The sequence below is a fragment of the Octodon degus genome, unplaced genomic scaffold, assembly GCF_000260255.1.
Source record: "Octodon degus isolate 3935 unplaced genomic scaffold, OctDeg1.0 scaffold00166, whole genome shotgun sequence".
NCBI classification, from domain to species: domain Eukaryota; kingdom Metazoa; phylum Chordata; class Mammalia; order Rodentia; family Octodontidae; genus Octodon; species Octodon degus.
In genome coordinates, this window is record NW_004524742.1 from 938,187 (window position 1) to 960,905 (window position 22,719).

General features: G+C 41.1%; 1 protein-coding gene across 10 annotated transcripts in view; it reads left to right on the top strand.

Annotated features, from left to right (window-relative positions):
* The window catches only part of Meis2 (Meis homeobox 2), a 215,658-nt gene that overhangs the window by 1,326 nt on the left and 191,613 nt on the right, over positions 1 to 22,719 (top strand). For 8 of the 10 annotated variants that reach the window (XM_023703216.1, XM_004643110.2, XM_004643106.2 and 5 more), the window contains exons 2-7: positions 80 to 312; positions 1,803 to 1,944; positions 2,660 to 2,710; positions 3,644 to 3,694; positions 4,423 to 4,572; positions 14,748 to 14,862. In XM_023703216.1, coding sequence (XP_023558984.1) covers positions 80 to 312; positions 1,803 to 1,944; positions 2,660 to 2,710; positions 3,644 to 3,694; positions 4,423 to 4,572; positions 14,748 to 14,862 — 742 coding nt within the window. Of the gene's footprint in view, positions 1 to 79; positions 313 to 1,802; positions 1,945 to 2,659; positions 2,711 to 3,643; positions 3,695 to 4,422; positions 4,573 to 14,747; positions 14,863 to 22,719 lie in introns of those variants that run through there. The other 2 variants (XM_004643112.2, XM_023703218.1) reach the window with 2 other exon arrangements.

The following is a 22,719-nucleotide window of genomic DNA, read 5'->3' on the forward strand; positions in this document are numbered from 1 at the left end:
CTCTCTCTCTCTCTCTCTCTCTCTCTCCCTCTCTTTCTCTCTCACCCCTGCGCCCCCTCCTCCTGGCCGGCTCTGACAGTACGATGAGCTGCCTCATTACGGCGGGATGGACGGAGTAGGGGTTCCCGCTTCCATGTACGGAGACCCTCACGCCCCGCGGCCGATCCCCCCGGTTCACCACCTGAACCACGGGCCGCCGCTTCACGCCACGCAGCACTACGGCGCGCACGCCCCGCATCCCAATGTCATGCCGGCCAGCATGGGATCCGCTGTCAACGACGCCTTGAAGCGGGACAAGGACGCGATCTATGGGTAAACCGACCCCCGGACCCAGCTTACTGTGTGTGAGTGTGCGGGAGAGAGTGTGTGTGTTTCATTGGGGGGCGGGAGGTGGACAGCTAAAGTGAGGAGTAATTTCTGCATGGGGTTAGGAGGCTGCTTGCCTTAGGAAAAGACAGAGGAGGGAGCCAGCCCTTCTGCCCCTTGAGTCAAAGACCCGGAAGATACAGACTCCTCCACTCCCACGGCCCAGTCACTCCAAACCCCACAAACCAGAGTGACTGTGCCCTCAGAACCTTGCCTGGGCCTTCTCCCCAAGGACAGGATTCCTGGCCAAAGGACGCAGGGCTGCTCGTTCCAAGCCCTCTAACAGAGGCCTTGATGAAGGGGAAAGTTTCCTGCTGCTAAACAGCAACTTTTTTCCCCTCTTCAGTTTCCTAGCGAGGGTCTGGGAGTCACTAAAAGCAGCCTGAGCAGGGATCAGGGTTGCTTCTCCGGCCAGGAAGTCCTAATCACCCACTTCTTAATTCTCTGTAAATAAAGGGGGCAGACCTTGAAGTGCACCGGGGTGGAAGGGACGGCTGCTTGGCCAGAGCCGCGCTTGGGGGGAGTAGGAGAAATGGCTGGAAATTATTCTGTGTTCCGAGAGAACTCGGGGAGGGGTGAGGACTCATGGTACCAACGTGTACACCGCGGGCTCTTCCGGCTGAGGGTAGGTGGGGAAGGCAGCGGGGTGTCGAGGGGAGGGGACAGTGGATAAACAGCAACTGAGCTTAAAGCCAGAGGCCGCAAGCATCCCGAAGTGTTGGCGAACCACCCTGAGAAACACAAAGGGCATTTGCGCACGCACACATTCAAGTTTTAAAGCGCGATTTATTTATTTTTGTCTCCTGCAACGCTAGAAGAAATGTGGTCTTTGGAAGGCAGCTCTTTGGTGTTTAACATTCCTACTATTTGGGCCCCCACACCGGGCTTTACTAGACGTAGAGCAAACACATTTATAAGGCAAGGGGGTGGAGAGATTAGAAGTGCTGCTCTTAGGAAATGTCACTCGAGGTGTGTGAGTAGGTGAAGCATTTGGCCTTGTTTGCAATACCCTTTAGAACCATGTCTTATTTTAAAGATCCTCCCTTTTCTCATGAGCTCAGGGTTGGATTGCAGGCGTGGGTTCCACGGCCTCTGTAGTTGAGTGAGCCTGGAGGAACCGGGCTCCACACTGCCGAGTTTCTTGGACGTTTCATTACTTTCCCACTCAAGCTCTTTTTACTTGGCGGGCTAAAGTGGCTGGAGACTTCTCTGGCAGAGCTAAGGGACTTCCGAGCCGATGGGGAAAGGCCGGGCTGGGTTTCCTTTCTGTTTCTGACCCAGGCTCGGCTGACAGAGGAAGGGTTGTAAAGTGTGATGCGTGCCTGTTGTATTAAAGAAGGAATCCGAACCCTCCAAACTTGTTGATTACAGTTCTCGCTCCTTCCCCTCTGCACCCCGTCTCCGTGTGTGTGTCTCTGCGTGGCGCTGCCCGTTAGGCACCCGTTGTTTCCTCTGTTAGCTCTGGTCTTTGAGAAGTGCGAGCTGGCGACCTGCACGCCCCGGGAACCCGGAGTGGCCGGCGGAGACGTCTGCTCCTCCGACTCCTTCAATGAGGACATCGCAGTCTTCGCCAAGCAGGTCCAACCTTCTTGACCCACTCGCCCTCCTGCGGCCCTTCACTCTCCCTCCCTCCCCTTTCCTGTGAGCTTTACTTGAAAGGGGAAGAAAAGGCCGGGACACCCGATCTGTTCCTCTGGCCCACTCGGCACACTGCTCCTCCTCCTCATCCCTGAGCCTGGGGGCGAATGGGAAGCCGAGATAAATATGGGTGTTTGCCCCCACCCCCACCCCCAGCCAGGAATACAGGGGCTCGACCCTTGAATTAAAGTTGACCTGCCCCTAATCTGGGGCTTGGCCTTTTCCCTTGCCTGCAGCTACTTGAACAAGAACTGGGGAAAGGGGCTGTAGGGGACCGTGGAGTGCCGGGAGCCCCGGAAGCAGGCGCCTCTCCCAGAGGCCTGCCCGGGGCACAGAGGTGAGCGAGGCGCGGAGCCTCTGCCCCTGAGGCGGTGGATCAGGGTGAGCTGCTGGCGAGAACTGCCCAGGCTGCTGGCTGCGACGCCGTGGTCCCTGGTGTCCCTTAATGGGTCCAGGACCAGAAGGCCCTGCTTGTTTCTCAGGCGATCCCACTAATTTCAGGCACCAGGTTTCCCGGTGTATTTTACGGAAGTCGTCTCTTCACTGCCCCTCCACAGTCCCCACTCGCACACTACAGCTCAGTAGGAACAAGTACTAAGGTTTGGCTTTTTAATCCTAGTGGGTAATTCATGCTGACTTTCCCTGCTTCTTATAGGTTCGCGCCGAAAAGCCACTTTTTTCTTCAAATCCAGAGCTGGACAATTTGGTAAGGCTTTCTGTTTTGTGCTCTTCCTAGCCTCGGCCCTTTCCCACGCCCGGGAGTACCCACTTTCCCGGGGAGTTCTAGGGAGTTCGAGCAGACCCCCGCTTTAGGAGCTGTAGGGCTACAGGGAGGAAGGGGACAGCTCAGAGCCCTGCCAGGGAGGTGGTGAGCAGGGGACCGGTCTGGAGAACGAAGCCCTCGAGGCAGAATCCCGGGACTGGTGCAAGGGCGCCGGGGCGCTTCCCGGGGCTTGGCCTCGGTGCTCGCCTGCGAGAAGTGAGCTATTTCCCCTTTTGGCTAGGGCAGCGGCCGACCCGGGCTGCTACCCGAAAGAAGTAACCGGGGGCAGTGGAGGGCGGGCTGAGGGTGGGGGTTGGGTTGAGGGGCAGGCCTGCGCGGGCCACTTTTAGGTGCGATTCTTTTGCTAATTTGCACGATTTCAATATTAAAAGTACTTAAATCCGCTTTCAAAGGCCCAGCCTGGCCATTCATCTTGAGTATTTCCTTCTTTAGTGCAGATGGATTTCGCTGGGTATGCTGTTCTAAAAAGCTTTTTCTGTCCAGAGAAGCTACTTTTTTTTTTTTTTTTTTTTTTTAATTTGGCCTGAGGTCGAGGGAAGGGACTGTTGGAGAGGACTCAGGAGGGATGAGAAGGCCTAGTCCAAGGAAAGTAGTTCTTACAGATAAACCGCACAGTGAATGTCAGGGGAAAGATGTTAATGAAGCTTAGGTTTGAATCCCATTCCTGCCCTGTGGCCAATGAGGCAAAATGATAAGGCATCTCTTGGTTTTGCTGAGGATTCCTTGATGTGTCGGTTTTGCCTGGACACCTGCTCGATTTTTCTCCGCAGCCCAGTTCTGTCCCCTGCACCCCCCACCCAGCAGGACCTTGGAATCCCAGAGCCTTGACTCCAAACTGTTTAACTTTCCTTGCAGATGATACAAGCAATACAAGTACTAAGGTTTCATCTTTTGGAGTTGGAAAAGGTAAGCATGAAATAACTTTTCACTTCCCTCCTGTTTAAGCCAGGTCCCCTAATTGATTGGGATACTGTACTTGGAGCAAACCTACAGTATTAGGGATTGGATACCTGGAGATTTGGCACACGTAATCGTCCCCTTCCTCCAGTTGCTGTTCAACCCAGGGGTTGGGAGGGTGAGTGAATCAAAGCAGCCCTGACTTTTAAGGCACCTCCCCCAACCCCCCCCCCCCAACATTGAGGATTATTTTGAAATGAAGCAACCCATTTGTGCTCCTGGACTTTCAGCCTGGTTGTGTCTCTATTAGCTCCCTCACTAGGTGCAAGCAGAAGGAATCCTCCCCTCTGGGGTGACTTTACATTCTCTGCAGCTCCATCACTTTCCCTTGCAAATAGAACTCCTAGCTTATTGAATAGCAAGTATTAAGTTTCAAGGTTTTAATATTTTGAAATGATCATCAAATCGGATTTTCATCCCATAATAACCTAGTTATTCCCAGCCCTATTTCTTTCCCTCTTTTTATTGTAACTTGTTGCTCAGGGAAGTCTCTGGAGAATAATATCTGCTGCAACAATTGCTCTATTGTTTCCTAGCCTTCAACTATACCCCTTAATTAGAGTTAGTTTGGAAGACATCACATTGTTGCTCTTTCCAATGCAACCTGATAGTTTTCCTCTTTAAAAATGAAACAAACAATAACAACATAAACTGAGCCCCTGCCATATCCCTCCTAGGTCCATGAACTGTGTGATAACTTCTGCCACCGGTACATTAGCTGTTTGAAGGGGAAAATGCCCATCGACCTTGTCATTGACGAGAGGGACGGCAGCTCCAAGTCAGACCATGAAGAACTTTCAGGCTCCTCCACAAATCTCGCTGACCATGTAAGTCTGTGAGCCTTTGGCAATTCTTTTAAAGCCACTAGGTAAAACATTTAAAAAAAAACTTGTTTCAACATCTAGTTCCACTGATTTAGTTTTCTTTTCTGTTTTAATAATTCAGTGTCTTTGGGGCTTTCTTCTACTTTTTTTAAGTACCTGTATCATACTCTTCATCTGCCTTTTCTTAAGCCCCTCCTTATTTATGCTGAGAGAGGAATTAAGAAAAGAAACAGAAAATAAGCGACTTCATAGGCTGATTTGTTCTCCTAATATGTGAAGTTTTCTGGATTTGGTGACTTGGGTGTTAGCAAATTCTTTCTTTTGATAATTATGTCTGCTGTCTTTTTCTGGTTTCTCAAATCCTGCATACAGTAGTCAGTACAGCAGGGATAGAGAGAGGCAATACCAGGACAGGACCTGGAAGAGGGGGTGCTGAAGGAGAGAACTGGGGAACAAGGGCTGGTTTCCCAGTCTCTCTTAGAGATGAAAATCCTGAAAATTATTGCCGATCTTGCTCTACATTAGAAATAAAAGCAGGACTGAATGAACACATTACAATTCTCAGGGCTTTTGCTCTATAGAAACTTATTGTCAGAATATGGACTTATTGCCAAGTGCCTGAAGCATCTTCATAATAAAAGACAGTAACCTTGATGAACCAATTATTAACAATGTATTACAGAAAGCTGAAGGGAATTATGATTGAGTAACCATAGGTTAGTGGTTGAATTTTAACACTTTAACAGTTGGTAAATGAGGACGGAGAGTGTAGTAAGGAATGACTATGTATGTCAAGCCAGGAAAGGAGATTTCTTTCTATTCTCTCTGTGTTTAATCCTATTTTGGAACTGATCTAGTGAGTCTGATGCTTAAAAAAAAAAGCATATGTAGTGAGACTGAAAATTTGAAAAAGAAGCAAAGAGAAGAAAGATTGCAGCTGGTAGGAAAGGCAAGAGTGGCGAGGTTAAAGAGTGGGTGTGAACAGCAGTTTATTTATAGGAACTCAAGCCTGGGGGTGGGGGACAGGGTGTCTATATATTGAGTTGAACTCACAACCTAAATGATAAAGGCTGTAGTCTGATAACTTCGTGGCTGAAATATTAATTGAATGCCCTGTGTGAGTTAAACAGGCACTGAATCTAGAAGGCAGTTTATAAATAAGCCCCCATGCCTGAATATTAAGAGTAATGAATTGAAATGCCTCGAGAATAAACTTTATGTGAGGCTTTCCTTTCCTGCTATCAAAAGTTTTAAAAATATGCAGGTGTCTATTTTAATAATTAACCTTTGCACTGTATAAGAAACCAGCCTAAGAGTACAAGTTTAAGGAAAAGAAAGGAAAAGAAAAGAAAACATAAGTCTGGGATGTCCAGTTTTGAGGCTGAATAAATACTACAGTGTAAAAGGCTCCTACACCTGTCTTTACCTGTATCTGTCTCATTGCCATGAGGGAAATGGTACGGTGTGCTTTTCTTTATGGAGTGTATTAAATGAAATCAAAAAGGTGCAGTAGCTGTGGGAAGTTTATTTACTCATGTGAGACTCTGCGTTGTGTATACTTGTGGTCCACAAGGCATGACACAACCTCCAAAATATTTATTTTGGTTGTTTTTATTTGTTGATGCTCATTGTTTTCTGTTTCTAAATTCATGTGCATTTACATTCTTGGCGGAATAGGGAGGGGTCTATTTACATGTGTATGGAGTAAGAGGTTCAGTGTCTTTTCTCCTATTATCTCAAGGTATCTTGGCCAGTGGGTTTTCTAGAGCGGTTTCTTGGCCACTGTTTTTCCAGTGGATGTGTGGAACTAGAGTATGCTGATGTTTATGTAGAGGAGATAAGATAAACTAGGCTGCTTTGGATGTTGGCTGGTAGACAATACCAATTTATGGAACTATTGTAATATTTAAATATACACTTAAGAAAAGAATTGTACTTAGGAGAATACTGCTTTAATAATTTAACAATCATTGTCTTCGGATGAAAGAGTCAATTCTGTCATTTGTTGCCCCCCTTTCCAGCCCCCAATCAAGTAAATATGACAATTGATTTATTTTGAACCCATGAGGGCTTGCCACCTCATTGGGCGTCATAATTTAAAGCCTTTTATTTCCTAGAGATCTGAACTATAGCATTTTTACTTTAGCCCCCTGCTATTTGTTTTGAAATGAAGCAATAATTTGTTCCACCAGCGCACCAAGTGGGAAATGGAGACGCTTGCCACAGACTTGTGCTCTGTGCAGAATGAACAAGGAAACCTTGGAGGGCTCTCCGCAGCTCTGGCACTTTGGTAGCATAGGTGTATTGATTGTATTCATTTCCAAGCCTCCTCCTTCACCTCGACAAAGCAAATCCTCTTATCCTTAGCCTTTTCTGCAAACTCACCCTTCTTCTAACCCCCAGCCACAAAAAAGTGAAAGCCGCACAGAACCACTACCTGAAAAGTGATGTGAGCGGGACATTTTCAGCATGTAAATGTGTCCAATTTGAATCTTCAGGTTTATTTTTTCATTTGCTTTGATATGCATATTTAATACATTGCCCCAGGCTGGAGCTCATTTGGTGCACACTGGCTCAGGGGTGATGATGAACCAGTTCAGAAGGACCCAGACAGCGTGTTGTTTTCTCTGTTTTATCTGTTGGCCCACTATGCTGATCTACTGAGCTTCCTCGTGGTTTTATTTGCACATGAAATGCTGAGAGCATTTCAACTTATTGGCTATGAATAATGACAGCTAAAAAAGAAATGTAGTTTAATTTGTTGTGTGCCAAGGTTTCTCTTGTGGAGGTGACAGTTTGTGACAGCTGTTTGACACCCCCAAAACACATACACCTCTATCCTTATTAAATGGTATCAAGCTACATTGTGTGTGTGTGTGTGTGTGTGTGTGTGTGTGTGTGTGTGTAAGGAAAGAGCAGGCAAGGAGAGAGAGTAAGCATGAAATCTGGTGTATAGGGAAGCAGAGAGGCATGCAAGGGAAAATATTAAGTATAGTTTTTATTTTCTTTTAAAGAACTTGAAAATATAAATGAATAAAAGCAACGTACAAATGTCTTCTAAACAAGTGTTAACAGTAGACCTTTAAGAGTGGATTTTATATACTGTTAAGTGGGAAATCATGCTGATTTCATATCCATTATGTTATCTGAATATTACAATATGAATAATTGCATTAAAAGAAGACAACCACAGTAGTGTTATCTTCCATTTCTCATAGTCAGTGAAGATCCTTGGTTTGTACATTCATTATTAACACGTGATGTGCATAATGATAAGAACAAGTTTGGAATTAATCAGAAAACAAAGTGCTCAATATTGCTTACAATTTTGTTGGGCTTAGTAAATTCATATTGAATGCTTTTTAACATATTATAATTTGCTTTAAGTTGTGCTCTTACTGTAATACAAGGGTAATAATGATAGGTTAAAAAATAACTATCCCAGTATTCTTCAGAACAGTAGGGAGAGAGATATACACACTAGTAAAAGATACAGGTCTCTGTTTTTAACTGCAATTCATGTTGTTATTCAGGTATTCAAATTTATCATATTTAAAACAAATATGACAAAAGCAATTTATTTTTTTAAAAAGCTTCAACTTGAAACTATTTTGAAAGCTTCAACTTGAAAACTATTTTGAAATAATCATGCTTTTCCTATTCTGTAGTATCTCTGAAAAATAGGTGATATCTGCATTATCTATTTTATATAATTTTAAATCAAGTTCCTAAATCTAGTGAGGACAAATGAATTATAATTTCATATTTATATATAAAAATGTTACCTTCAGATCAAGTTTATACAAATGAAATGTTTGTTTAAAATACGTTATCTAAGCCAGTCATTACTTTTTGAAGTGCATATAGTTATACAATTATACCATTGCTCTTAGTTAATGGTCATAATGAGCTACATTTTATTTTCTTCAAAAGAATTAAGTAGCAGAAATAAAATATAATTATGTTTTTTAATAGTTAATGACAGGTGTCTTAAAATTGACTGGCTCTGATGACATCACTAATAAAACAATTTATTTTAATTTCTATGTTATCACTGAAATAAAGACGTGCTGATCTTTTCTTTTGTGACTTTGGATATGTCAAGTTTGTTTGTGTCTATACAGTTCTTAGAGGGTGTTAAGTCAGAAAGGAAAATCTTCAGAATTTTATTCCTGATGGAATACTGTAGCTAAATAAATTCTATTATTACGGGCAAAATTAGAAGTGAGTGGTAGTGTGGAGATGTTTAGGTTTAAGCTACTAGTTGTAGAAGCTCAAGAGAGAATAATGAGGTTGATAATAATATTAATAATATGAATGAGTGACTTTCCCTGTTAGTTTCTTCTGTTGCAGTGTAAGAGTAGATGTTATGGTGTGTGATCCCAAGCCCCTGGGGACCCTTCCTACGGAGAGCTGCTCTGTCCACCAGTTCAAGGAGACATTCTGGGAAAGAAGCAAGGATTTTTTTTTTTTTCTTCCTGCAATATAGGTTCTGGTTGTCCATTTAACTTCCCTATTAATTTCTCATCAAGAATAATTATACTGTTTAAATCATTTAGGTTGTGCAGTTGAAATGTTTTCAATGTAACTGATAAAATAAAAGATAGATGCACTTAATAACCACACGGACACTCACTGTCTGATAAAAAGTGTAGTAATATTTGAATTTATTTTCTTATTTATTTTTATACTGACTGTTTTGAGAATATCCCAGCATAGTTTAAGACTATGAGGATCTTTACAGTATGGCAGTACACTAACAGTACATTTCTGTCTTCTGTGAAAGTTCTCGATTAAATGGAGGAATCTGTTTGCAACAGGCACTCACCACCTTTGTGAGACTTCCTCACGCACATATTAATTCCCAAAGCTTAATAAAGAGATGGAAGTAGAGAGATGCGGGAAAGACCCCAGCTCTATTTACATTTTTAAAGAATGAGTCCAGATTCTGAAAGCACACACAAGTCTCCTGGGTTCTAAAGTCAACTTTAGAATAATGAACTTCAAATTCCAACATTTATTCAAACCATACAATTAACATTTTTAACTTTTGTAGAGTCAAATACCCAAGATACAAGTTTTCTTCTATTTTAAGCATATTTTAATTAGGAATTAAGCCATCATAGGAAATAAGTGACTTAATATTACTTGATACAAGTATATCTTTTTTATTGTATAAATGTATTGGGTTGCTTGTGTATGACTATATTAGTTTTGCTTGCCTCCTTTCCTGATTAAAATATCTTCATGTGTTTATTATTACTCTCTGGAACACATATTCTGAATTACTTTACTGTACTTTCCGAGTTCATGTATAATTACTGTATTGTCATGATGTTATTTAATAGTGTGGGTTCTAGAAAATCAGTTATCTTGATAGTGTTTTTAATAATACAAATAAGACGATTGATTATCTTGTGTCATTTCTTCATTTTAAAGAAATAAAGGAATGGGGCCAGGGAGATAGCTCAGTGGAATAAGCACTTGCCTGGCAAACTCAAGGGCCTGAGTTCAATCCCCGGTTCCACAAAAAAAAAAAAAAAAAAAGAAAGAAAGAAAAAGAAAGAAAGAAATAAAGGAAATGGGTGCAGGAGAAGTGTAGCGCATGGCTTGTCAGGGATCACGTGGCCTAGGACCGTCAGCACCCCCGGCATTCACCCAGTCTTCCTGTTGTCTCTCCTGTACCCCACCCACTGAATCATCCTCTAGCTGAGGTCTAAAATCAGGTTCATATTACTTTAGACAGAACTTGCATGTGGTATGGCTTTCTGTTTTCTCTTTGAAGCCTACTATGTTTCCCTTCCCCATTCAGTTTTGTGTTTATTTAGACGCCCTTATACATTTCACCCCGGTGGCCCGACGGAAGAACGATGTGCTGTGTGGAATTATTGAAACAGGGAAATAACCACCAATTTTCCAGGACTTATCAAATAATATCCCATAGGCAGGCCCCTCACAGAAATGCCTTTATGGTTGAAAATGTTATAGTCCCACCATATATGCAGCCTCAACAAAAGAGGGGCACATAGGATTTGCTTCTTCTGCCCAGAGACTCCTCTCCTCTCTGTGCTCTTTTCTAGATTTAGCAAAATTCAATGATGGTGCTAAATCAATTGTTTTTTAACTTCCAAGGGAGAAAACACTGGCAGGGTTGTGTTTTCTAGGGAAAGCTGTGTGTAAATGAGAAAGCGAGGAGAGCAGCGGAGCGCTCTCCTGTGGCCCCGCTGCTATAAGCTCTGCCCATATTGTCTCCTGCTTTTATATTAATTACAACTTGCATTATCAGCTGTGAGTCTGTAGCCCAGCAAATAGAAAATACTGCCCCTAGAGACCAAGCTTCTTGTATCTATTTTCCATCTCTTTCCATTGTGTTCCGCTCAGTATTCACTGGTTTTCTCCTGGTAACGCTGCTCTTTAACGCAATTACATAATAGCAAGAAGAGTACTGTATTTGACTCCCAATTATTAAAGCCACTGGGAATAGAAACACTTTTCCTCTGTGCCCTGGGGTGTCTTTCTGATACCTTTGACTGGAGAACAAGACATATACTGTGGAATGCACACACCTGAATACTCAGCTACACTCTTCCTCAGAGAGACCATTCTTCCTATGTTTTGCGTGCTTTTGTATAGCACTTTGGTCTCTGGATTCACTGAAGTTCAGCATATAATTTGGCAGAAATCCAGGCAGTTATTCTTGAAGGATGTAACTTGGAAAGTATCCGGGAGGAAAAAATAAGACAGAAGTTATGATACAAACAATTACTGTAATTTAAGAAGAAAAAAAGAAGAGCATTATGAGTAACACACTGTGTTACCCACGGAGGTTACATGTTTTTGTGACCAAGGAAGACCACTTTTTATTGACTGATTATCACTAGGAATCTTTGTGTGTATGTCACCACGTATGTGTAGCTGAGTGTGGACAACTCAGAATAAGGAACTCCTCAGCCTGGAGATCCACAGAGGTCTCTGTGTTCTTCTTTCAGGCTAGATGGCAATTGTGTGGGTGTTCCTTCAAGCAGAATTCCTGAGACCCTGTGGAAAGAGGCATGATATTTTGAGGGGTGAGGAGAAGAGGAGAGAGATAGGGGAATGGTAGGTTAGATAAGCAACTTGAGAAAATTTGGGAACTGGGCTGAAAAAGGAAAACTCAACTTATTTGGAAGAACCAGGTGCTTATTTTAAGATAATCCTTGTGTATGTGGCCTGTGGACTGTTCCTCTCCCCTTTTGCTTAGAAAACACCTCCTCTAAAAAAAAGATCTTTGGAAGAAATACACAGAATTATAAATGAATGGGTCCTGACTTTAAAGCGTGGCATGCTAAGTCTGGCTGATAAGGACAAACTGGTGTTCTCAAAGGCAGGGAGCCCTGCACGAATCCTCAGAGTCACTGTGGTGCTAAACAGAAAGATTTGCCCCAGCTTCCTTTGAACGATTATATAACAGCTATTGGATGACATTTGCCTTAAAACATAGTTGAGGTATTACTGGTTAATTATTGTAATTTTCATGAGGGGTGAGGAGCTTTTATAGCAGCGGCTTAATAAAAAGCCTGCAGTGCATAAAATTAACATCACTTGCCATGTACACTGAAAAGTTTAGCTGAGGTGAGTGTTATAGCTACTGCATTTTCTAGAAGAAGATGTTAACCAGGCCCTTGCAGGACCAAATTCATACCACACTATTCTTTATCTTTTATCATCTCATTCTTCCGGCTCTATCTGATTGCCATCCTGAAAACAGCTCACTGGAGACTGCAGAGCTGAAGAGCACCCTATATTTTATCTACCTTTATCTTGACACTGTAGGAGTGGTTTCTAACTTAGATAGCAAGAGTGACTTTATCTTTTTTTTTTTTTTGGAGCCTTCCTGATGCCTTGAAGGCATCTCTCGTTTCCTGGGAGAGACTGGGTTCGAACCAGAGCATCTTGAGCCTGACAGCTTTGTTTAGGCAGACAAGAAAACAACTGCGCTAATGGGCATGCCCCTGTGACTTTATCTTAATACAAAGAATGGAAAACTTGGTTTTTACTCAGTTTCATTCACAAATCTACTTTCTCCAACATAACTTTCTTTTAGAGACCTGCACCTATGCTGCATTTGTAGTCATGGACTTTCTGTTCAGGATTTTCATTTCGAATCAATTACTTGCCTGTTGGCAGTGCCATTAGCATTATTTAATATAGATGTATTAATCCATAAAGTTCTGAATCATTTCATCATCTATCAAAACTGCCAAATACTAATCTACAATTAGTTTGTAGTAGATCTATAATGAGAGATATTTCTTTTGCTGTTGCTGTTCTCCAAAAAGGAATATTTCCTTGTCTTGTGTCACCCAGGTTCCTGGTTTTATTTTGGTAACTTTTTATGTATTATATGTAACTTACAGAGTTATAGTTGAGAAAAATGACAGAGACTGATTTTTTTTTTAATAAACTACACATAATGGCAATATGGCATGACAGCTTTTAGAAGGTCATAAGGTTTGTATGGTACAGATCTTGGAATATACTTATGTAATAGTAAATAAAAGTGAAATATCCTTATTTTACTCTTTATAATAAGAGCAGTGGTGTATTTTTAGAAGATGATTTTTTTTTAAAGTTTCTGCCCCCAGCTGTAGACCCCTAACAAATTCACTTGCCAATAGGTCTGTGGACTCAGTTGAAGTGGGTGGCATACAGGTGGCAAGTGTGCAGCTTGGGCTCAAGGCTGTGGGGTTTCTTGTGTGGTTCCTGCTCTCTGTTTCTGCCAGAGGAAATTCCTTCTCTTGCCTGCCTTCATGTGTGCTGATAAAGTCCTTCCTGTACATTAGAATTCCTGTTTTCCTTTAAGCAACAGCAGGGTATTGGGAATGATCAGGAAAGGGGAGGAGGAACAGGAGAAGAATACACTCAGCAGAGTGGCCTGAGCTATGCAACTTTGTCTTTGCGTGTCCTTTGAAACAAGTAGCTCTTCCAGAAAAGTGACTGCTCAGTCATTTAAAGTTTCCTTAAAGCTCAACTGAAAGCTCCATTTTGCTTACTAGATGACAAATAGCTCATACATATTTGTTCATTTTAAGAATTATCATTTATGCAAATAAATCAGATCATTAATAATGTATTAGGTACTGATGCAGTGATTCATGTCATTGCATCTGTTGGTTACATAATCGGTCACTTGGTCACAATTTTGAGAGTTTATGCAGATTATTTTAGGGCAGTACATTTGAAAGATGTGAAGGGCTGTTCTGTACAGTCTTGAGTGTGATTTTTTTAAGAGTTACTGAATTTTATAGATATAATGTTCTGAAATAGTTATTGATCAAGAGCATTGGGTCCTATTCTTTCATGCTTTTCCCCTCATTAAGATAGCAAAGGTAAAAAGAACTTTATTTTGTTTTCTTAAAGTTTTTGATATAGGGTCTCACTACATAGCTCTGATTAGTAGTGATCCTCCTGGTTTCAGCCTCCCCAGCACTGGGACTACAGGCGTGCACCACTACATGGGTCTCTGTTGCTGGCTCTCTGTGTTGCCAGGGATCGAGCCCCCGAGAACTTTAACTTGTAATTTTTTCTCACTTCAAAAATTAATTTTATGGGCCAGCGAGATAGCTCAGAGGACTAAGTATCTGCTTAGGCAAGCGCTGGGATAAGGGTTTGATCCCTGTCCCCCAAGAGTGCTAAGTCGACCACCAAATCTGGGTGTGGTATCACACACCTGTAATCCCAGTGCTAGGGAGGCTGAGACAGGAGGAGGATCACTACAAGTCTGAGCTGCGTAGTAAGACCCTGTACCAAATACATTTTAAAAAATTAGTTTTATTGTGATGTAAATTTCCATTTAGTTTTATTTCCTGTTTTTTTTTTTGGTTCCAGGGATCAAACTCGGCCTTGTGCTTGCCAGGCAGGTGCTTATGCTGCTGAGCTATCTCCCCGACCCCCTCCAGTTAGTTTTAGCAAGTCTGTACGTTGATGTGCCCATCAGTCAGGTGCCGAGCACCTTGCCTCCTCTTGTGCACTTATTACTGTGAGGACAGTGCACCGCAACCCGGCAGGTACGCGTGCCCGCTTCTGCAGATACTAATATCTACACATGTTTTTTGTCTCCCCTTGCACTGCTCCTCTGGGCTCCTCCTTTATGGCCGACATGGTAACTGTGGACAAATTCCTTGGCATCCCGACATCAGAACCCTTCATCGTGGCGAGATCACGACGATGCAACCTCAACCCACTCAGCAGGCACCCCAGGACCCTCCAGCGGGGGCCATGCTTCCCAGAGTGGAGACAACAGCAGTGAGCAAGGTAAAAGGTGGAGAACTGCCCTTGTGCCGAGTGGGCATGACCACAAGGACTTGGGTGATGTCAGTCTATCTGCCTCTGTGTAATCAGGAGTGTGGCAGGTTAGAGTATAATCACCTCTGTTTAGGGAGACAGTATCTTCCCTTCTTCACTTATTTTGTTATTAAGAGAAGTCAAGGGGCCGGGAAGATAGCTCAGCAGCATAAGTGCCCAAGCGTAAGGTCCCGAGTTCTATCCCTAGTACTGCAAAAAAAAAAAAAAAAAAGGTCAAAGTGAGCTGTCTACTCTTTAAGTAGGCATTACAATGACAATTGATTATTCTACCAATTTTCCTTTAAAAACAGATGTATTATCTACACTTCACTGTGGTGTATGTAAATAAGTGGCACAACAGACCTACTTTATTGCTTTAGTTCAGTAATTTGAATTATACAATAAATAAGATATTTTGTTTGTTATATTGACTGTAAGAATTCTCCTTTCTAATCAGGTACTGATGCCTCCAAACACATCAGACACCAAAATCTCTTCTTATTAGCTCCAGGAATATTGGGGAAATTTTATATGGAATCTTAACATGCGAAAGTGGATTTTGAAATTCTTAAGGAGACTATTTGTTCCTATTTCCATTTAGCTGACATGGTGACTTTTGTTACAATTTCTAAAAATTACAATAAACAGGGCAAGGGGGTGTCAACTGCAGATATCAAGGCAACCTTGGGCAACTTAAAATAAATTTCACCATTTTAAACTCACCTATTACACAGAATGCAATTATATATTGGCGATGACTCTCGTATGGCTAAAATGATAATTTAAAAGAAGATGCATTATTGAGTGTGTGCCAGGAAAGTGTATAGATTTTACTTTTTAATATTTTACATTAGATGGTGTCTGTTCTCCTAGGTCTATTTCATCTCTATTATGACTGTGTTTATAGCCACGATATTTAAGCATTAGACAGCCTTCCAAGTACAGACAGTTTAACAACTTGAGCTGTAGTTATATATGTCATTTGAAAGGGGATGGTGATGTAGGGTGAATGTCCTCCCTGCTCCGAGTTTCTGGCCAGAGGTTTAGATTCCTGAGTTCTAGAAAAGTCTGGGGAAATGTCCTTTCTAGTATGCAGTTCACTTGCAAATGAGTACAAATCAGAATCTACCTTTTAGGAAGTTGGAGGTGACACCAAGATGAATCCTATCAGATGACAAACTGGAAGAATCTGTGAATTATCTCCTTTTAGATTTTGTATACTACTTTGTTACACCAGTTACGCTGTGTGTAAACTAAATTGTAAGGAATTTCGAATGTTGCTTACGTAGATTTCAATCCACAGAGCAATGCATTGACTGCAGTTCCATGTCATGGTGGGCTTCTCCATGGGGTCAGGTCCAGAGAGCCTTCCAGCCCTCCATGCCCACCAACCCAAACTGCAGCTGCAGAAGGGCGAATGCATCCATTATAAAAACAAAGCAGCCTGAACATTGTATAAAAGAAGGGAAAAGGAGATGCTGACTGAACGTCTAATGAGGCTATCTTCCAGCAACTTCTTGTGTATGAGGCTCACTTTGACCTCTCCCTTTGCTCAGGAGTCCGGCGCTTCATTTTTCACATTCTTGCAATTACGTTAACGCTTCAAGCATTTCTGACTCCAAGTCAGCTAGCAACACCAGGCATAACTCAACACTGAGTTTTTCTCCTCTCTGTAGATTCATTAACAGGTCACTAAGGTCCCAACTGAAACTTAAAACTGACTGGTTCTGTTGGGTTACTTGAGTTATGGGATAGTAGGCAATGTAGGAAGGGCCAGGGAAGAGAAGTGGGAGAGAGAAGACGCTAGGACTTGGAGCAGGGAGTCACTAGGGCAACAGGCAAAACATGAAGCATTTTCATTTTCATTGCCTAGTTTTGTGTGTGTGTGTGTGTGTGTGTGTGTGTGTGTGTGTATGTGTGTGTGTGTGTGTGTTTTATGTTATCTTGATTTTTGGTTAGGAAAGGGAAGAGTTCTGAAACTCATACGTTGGGTAGAAATGATACATGCAAACCTCTGTGCTGTGGCTAGCCGCACCCACTTATCCCACGTTGAAGGATTTGATCCAGGAGGATTTTGTTCCTCTAATCATATCTCCATAGGATTAGAGTGGACATGGTAGCTTATGTGTATGAGCACTAGGAAGTCAGTCATTTTACTGTTTTAAAGTGAGAGAGAGAGAGAAAGAGAGAGAGAGAGAGAGAGAGAGAGAGAGAGAGAGAGAGGAGAGAAAAGAATTCCTGTCAAGTGGAGATTATTTGGGCATAGAGAATTTCCTACCTGGCTTAAGGTATCTGTCTGTGGCAAAAACCTACTTTGGTTTTTCAACTGCAGACTACATTTTGAAGGCCAGACTTGCTTGTATTTTGTCATACTCGTGCACATATTAGCCTTTTTAAACCTGTTTTCAAGATATTTTGATATTTTTGTTCTACTAAATTGTCCAGAGTAGCTTTCAGTGGGAAAGATTAATTATCTGCTTCAGGGCAAAGTCAACAGAGATATTGACTGGAATCATGTATGCTTACCATAGGTTAAATCTTAGTGTTGGTATAGAGGGGAAAACATGGGAGGGAAATTTATGTTCTTTGTATTAAATATATAATAATATTTCATTAGAAACCAAGTTTTCGGTTTAGAAAAGAATTTTCTTGCTTATTCAGAATTTATTAGCACAACAGGCATATGGAAAACTGTAAAATGATTCAGTTTCAAAACAAATTATGATAAACAGAAAAGATAGGGATGAATTGTACTAAATACAATATTTTCATACACATTTTAAATTAAACTTTAATAGCCATATGCTATAAAACAATACATGCATTTATGTTGCTTTATAATTTTTGTGAATACTTTTGCTATACTGTAATGATTTACACAAATCTTTACTTTGAAACTTAAAAATATCTTATTTTATGATCTAATAGTGAAAGAGCTACAGTTACGCAGGTGAAAGGTCATCTTTTCCTCCTTAGTGTTTGTGCAAGAAGCCAAAAGAAGAAAACAAATGTTTAAAATATTGTAAGAAATAAACTTAATAAAATGCAAAACCTGTATCTTTCCAACAACACATAACTAGCAGTAAACTATATAGATATGAACCAGACTCTTCATTCACTCTGATTTCTCTTGCCAAAAGCAGCCAAAGAGAGGGCGTTTGTCTTGTTAGTCACATTAGAATGAGGAAGGAAATCTGGTTTTTCAAGGATAGAATTAGGGTGCAGACTCAGGGCTCTGGGGAAGTAACTGGCCTTCTTTGTGTCTGGCTTCCCATCAGTAAAATGGGGCTTGATCATAAGGCTCGGGGTCCCTAATTCTGTACCTGCTGAGTCAAAAGCTGCTTTGTATTTCACTGTGTATTTTGCCAGAGCAGACTAGGGAGCAGTCTCCTTGTTCCTAGAGCATTTCTGAGAGCCTTAGATGAAAGGCACAATATATGTACAAAGTATTATTATTATTGATGGGTTTGTGTAACTCCCATTAACGCTGATGGGAGTTACGCATGTGAATTGGCAAGAGAATAGACCCCTCAGTGTTTAGAGCACATGAAATTTACATTTTTTCCACTGCTGTAATTGAGATGTTGACAAATTGGAGAATATTGATGAGCCTTTGTTTTAAGTATTTTGTGCCAAGTTTGTTTTATTTTTCCTAGTTTGAACAATGGTATGGGTTCAGCAGCAATGAATAAAAAGGGTAGAGTAAAGATAACTTTGTATTTCAATATTTTGATGTGCCAATATGAAATAAATTGTCTTAGGCAAATGGAATATGCTGTTTTAATCATTAGCTATGCATGAAAGAAAAATTGATGTTGACATCTTTGCTGTAAAATCGTTGTAATGGGGCTTTCCTTACAATTCATTTTTGTAAAATTCATTTTGTACATTTTGCAGCAATTGAACAATCCCTGCACTGTGAATAGGCAGGATTCCCAGAAATACCGAGACAGTTGGCCCAGTAACTGCTGAGCTCACACTGCACACACCACACACGTTAACCATGCTGTTGCCAGACGCAGTTTAACCTACATGCAGTAGCACTCGAGCATCCCTGTGTCTCTAATCTTTTGGAATCTGAACTGCAGAGCCAGCATGATTCCCTTCTACTGCTACCACAGCCTTCCCTTGCTGGGCCCGCTTATCATCCAGGCAGTGGGGCTAGAATTCCATCCTCAGGCATTTGACTGTAACACAGTTCTTTAGTAATAACCGTGGTGTTGAAATCTACAACTGTCCCCTTAAAAGTGACTGTCAATACTTATAGATGAGCAAGCACCTAAGATATTGTTATATTCTGGAGTTTATAATACACATTATGTTATAAAATGGTATTTTCCCTCACCAAACTCTTGTACTTACATATTTAAAGGAGGAGGGGAGAAAAGCCCTCAAACCCACTTGTAGTGAGGTCTTGAGTATGTCCTACTGGGATTTCTTATTCAGCCTAGGAAAACTCTTGTCAATGAAATGTTTTCATAGTGTGGCAATCTCTTTAAAATAACCCTAAATACAATATGACAGATGCCATCTGGCATAATCTTTTGCTAGTTGCTTTTAACTTTTATTTTTCCTAGAGCTAGGTTCACTCCAAACTGGTCACTTACTGTTATGATGAATACAATGACATTTCTTTTTCCTCTTGTCCTCCTAATTATATCAAAATGTTTTCTGAAACTATAATTGATAATCGAACATGGCCACAGAAAATGCTGTTGTATGTGAAATATTAATACTGCATTTTTGTTTTCTCTTTCACCCTCAAAGAAATTTTTTTTTAAATACCATCTTTTAACCATCAGCAAACACCCAAATAATTTCTGTTGATTTTCTTAGAACTTTCTAGACTAGTAACTATTAGAAATAAAATTACACTCTCCTAATAAATAAATGCTCTGGAAGCATATAATGGTGCTCATAAATGCTTAAAAGCTTTCTATAATTGCTGTTAATTTTGAGTAATTTCCTCCTATATGTATCAACTTACTTGAAAAACCCAGAGTTGGGATTTCTAGGGTTTTTTTTAACTTAGTCATGTAAAGGGATGTCTCCTGATGCCAGTTAGAGTTTAATTTAGAGTAGTAATTAAACTTGAATACTGCCTCATAAACAAAAGATAAACAATAAACCAGCCACATTCCCTGCTGTTTCATAGCTTTCTTTCCCAGATGTTTTAGCCTGATAATTTTTACACAGTGAACTACCTAACATGGAGTTTTGTGCATAGAGGCCAAAAATGAGGAGATTTTTTTCTCCTATTTTGGGAAGCAATCATTTTTTTCCCTCTAAAACCAAAATATAGAGGATTTTACACTACTTCATTTTTTAAAAATTTTAATGCAATAGTTAATGCAGATGTGTTTAGTGATAACTATTTCTTTTTCTTAGATATTGTTTGCTTTTTTTTCCTTCAAAACTAATCTGGTCACAAATATTTTTCACACTTCTCAATAGGAGCAGGACATATTTTTATGTAAGCAGAATCTGAATACTAAGTCAAAGAATGACACACGTGACAGCGGTGAGCTCTCCCTTCCACCCTTCCGCCCACTCCCCACCCTCATGCATATCCACCCTCTACCAGTGATCCTTTGAGACCTGACTCTTCCGTGGGCTACAAGGGTCTCTGTCCAGTTCTGGATCTTTCCACTGTCAGCCATGATCTTTCTAATTGCCAGGTAGGAGTGGACTGCTCAATGCAGAAGCCATGTTATTTTCACTGGGTGGGGTAATTACTGAAAGCTGAGAATAGCTGCACTAAAGACAGAGGGATACTTTCATGATCCCATTAGCATAAGAGTGGGTAAATTATTCATGCCAAGTGAGGATTCTGTGGGGAAAAGTATAGTTAATGCACATAGTTTTTAAATGTATCCCTTTCTGCTCTGAGACTAAATTCTTGTTGGAATCAGTTCTCAGACATTTACGGGAAAGCTCTGGTGGCGTGTTAGATGCAGTTCATGTCTCTCTGTTTGCAGCGCTCTCAATAGAGACCATCTGGCAAAGATCCAAAAGGTGATTAAACAAAATGATCAGCTCTTGTTGCTGTGTTACATGTCCAATACTCTGGATTAAAAAACATGACCCACGACAGTCAGGCAAACGTCATGCCGCTCCCCCTCCCCCTCCGCTTTCCGTGTAAGAATTCAGATGGTCCGCAAATGTGTGTGCCATCTTTGTGTCCTTATGGCCCATAATCATGAACAGGTTGTGCAAATGGCTCTTTCTGTAGCACTGTCTGTTCCAGCAGCATAGAAGCATTTTATATTAATTGGGTCAGTCTAATATTCATATTGACATGGGGAAAATTACTAAAATTTATTCTTATAGCAGACAATGAATATGTGTGCTTTCTGCCATGAGGGAAGTGAAATCTGACAACTGGCTTGTGTAACTGATTAATTTTTCCTGAAACTGGAGAAAATTAAAGCATGAAAAACTGTCATTCTTTGAAAACAGTGCACAACCCTTTATAACCAACCACAATGGCTAGGGTGGGGGGCTTTCGGGAATGTGTGGAAAGGAGATCTGCTGTGAACGCCATAATCAGAGATGAATTTACAGTGCCATTCAGAAGAGTCCTCCCTCCCCATAAACAAGCTGATAATCACAGGGAAGCTGACTTCCAATTAGCTTTGCCTTCCCTCCCCTGGATCAGTGTGTTTATATGTTCTCCTTAAGCTTTGATATGTCACTACCAAGTTGGTACATCTCACGTCAAATTCGAAAGTTTAGAAATAAAATATTTTATTATGAGGAAATCCTGCTAATAAGCAAGGTAATTTTAACCAATGATTTCACGATTGAGTTAAGGTAGAAATGCCAAGATTTGTGACTAAGGGACAGATGTATCTTATCTTTGGGGGTTTGCACCAAATGCCAAGGAGAAATATAAATTGAACAAACCAGACATTGTGAGGAAGTGATTGAAGAAATATTGAGATGAAATCTTGGAATGAAATATATATGTATATTTATAACAATGCTGTGAACTGCTTACATGTCACATTTGCATAAGCCTAAACTATGATTTTTATTAAGGGGCAGTTTAAAGTATGTTAGTTAAGGCACTTGTGAAACAGGACTAATCTTCATTAGGTCCTTCAGAGATTATGGCTGACCACTTAATATTGTGGAACTTGTCTGTGACTGGTAGGAGAGGATAAATTGAGTGCAAATGTCAAGAGAAGATGAAAAATAAAGCAGGAAAGAAAAAAAATTCTCAAAAACCACTTGAAAACATCATCATTCCCTGTCAGCCACCCTTTCTAAGGGAGAGCAAAGCAGTAGGTAAGAAGTACAGAGGGGCACAGTGCTCAAGGAGGGGAAGTGAGGTCCCCCTAGAGTCTGTGCAGTGTGGCAGATGAAAGGGACTGGAATAGCCTTGGGGGTCTTAAGGCTATTATAGGGCAACTCAGGCTCTGTTATCATGCTGATTTTTCAATTGATTTTTGGCTGAACAGTACTTGTTGAAGCTCTCCAGAGCATCAAACACAGCCTTATGGTGCTATACATTGTAGTACACATGTTCTATTTTTCCCTCATTGTCTTTACTTTGCCTCAAAAGAATGGTCTGTAATGGAGCCGTTTGATGCCCCTCCCCCTTCTTTGCCATTTCTACCCACAGAGGGTTTCTGGGGTGTGTGTGTGTGTGTGTGTGTGTGTGTGTGTGTGTGTGTGTGTTTCAGGGGGTGTGTTAGTCAGAGAACTGTTTATTCATCTTCACATGTTGACATCTGAAATCTTTTTTATGTCACAGCAAACAATCATATCCACTGCTGTAATCTATTAGAACTCACCCTGGGTCATCTTGAGCTATTCACTAAC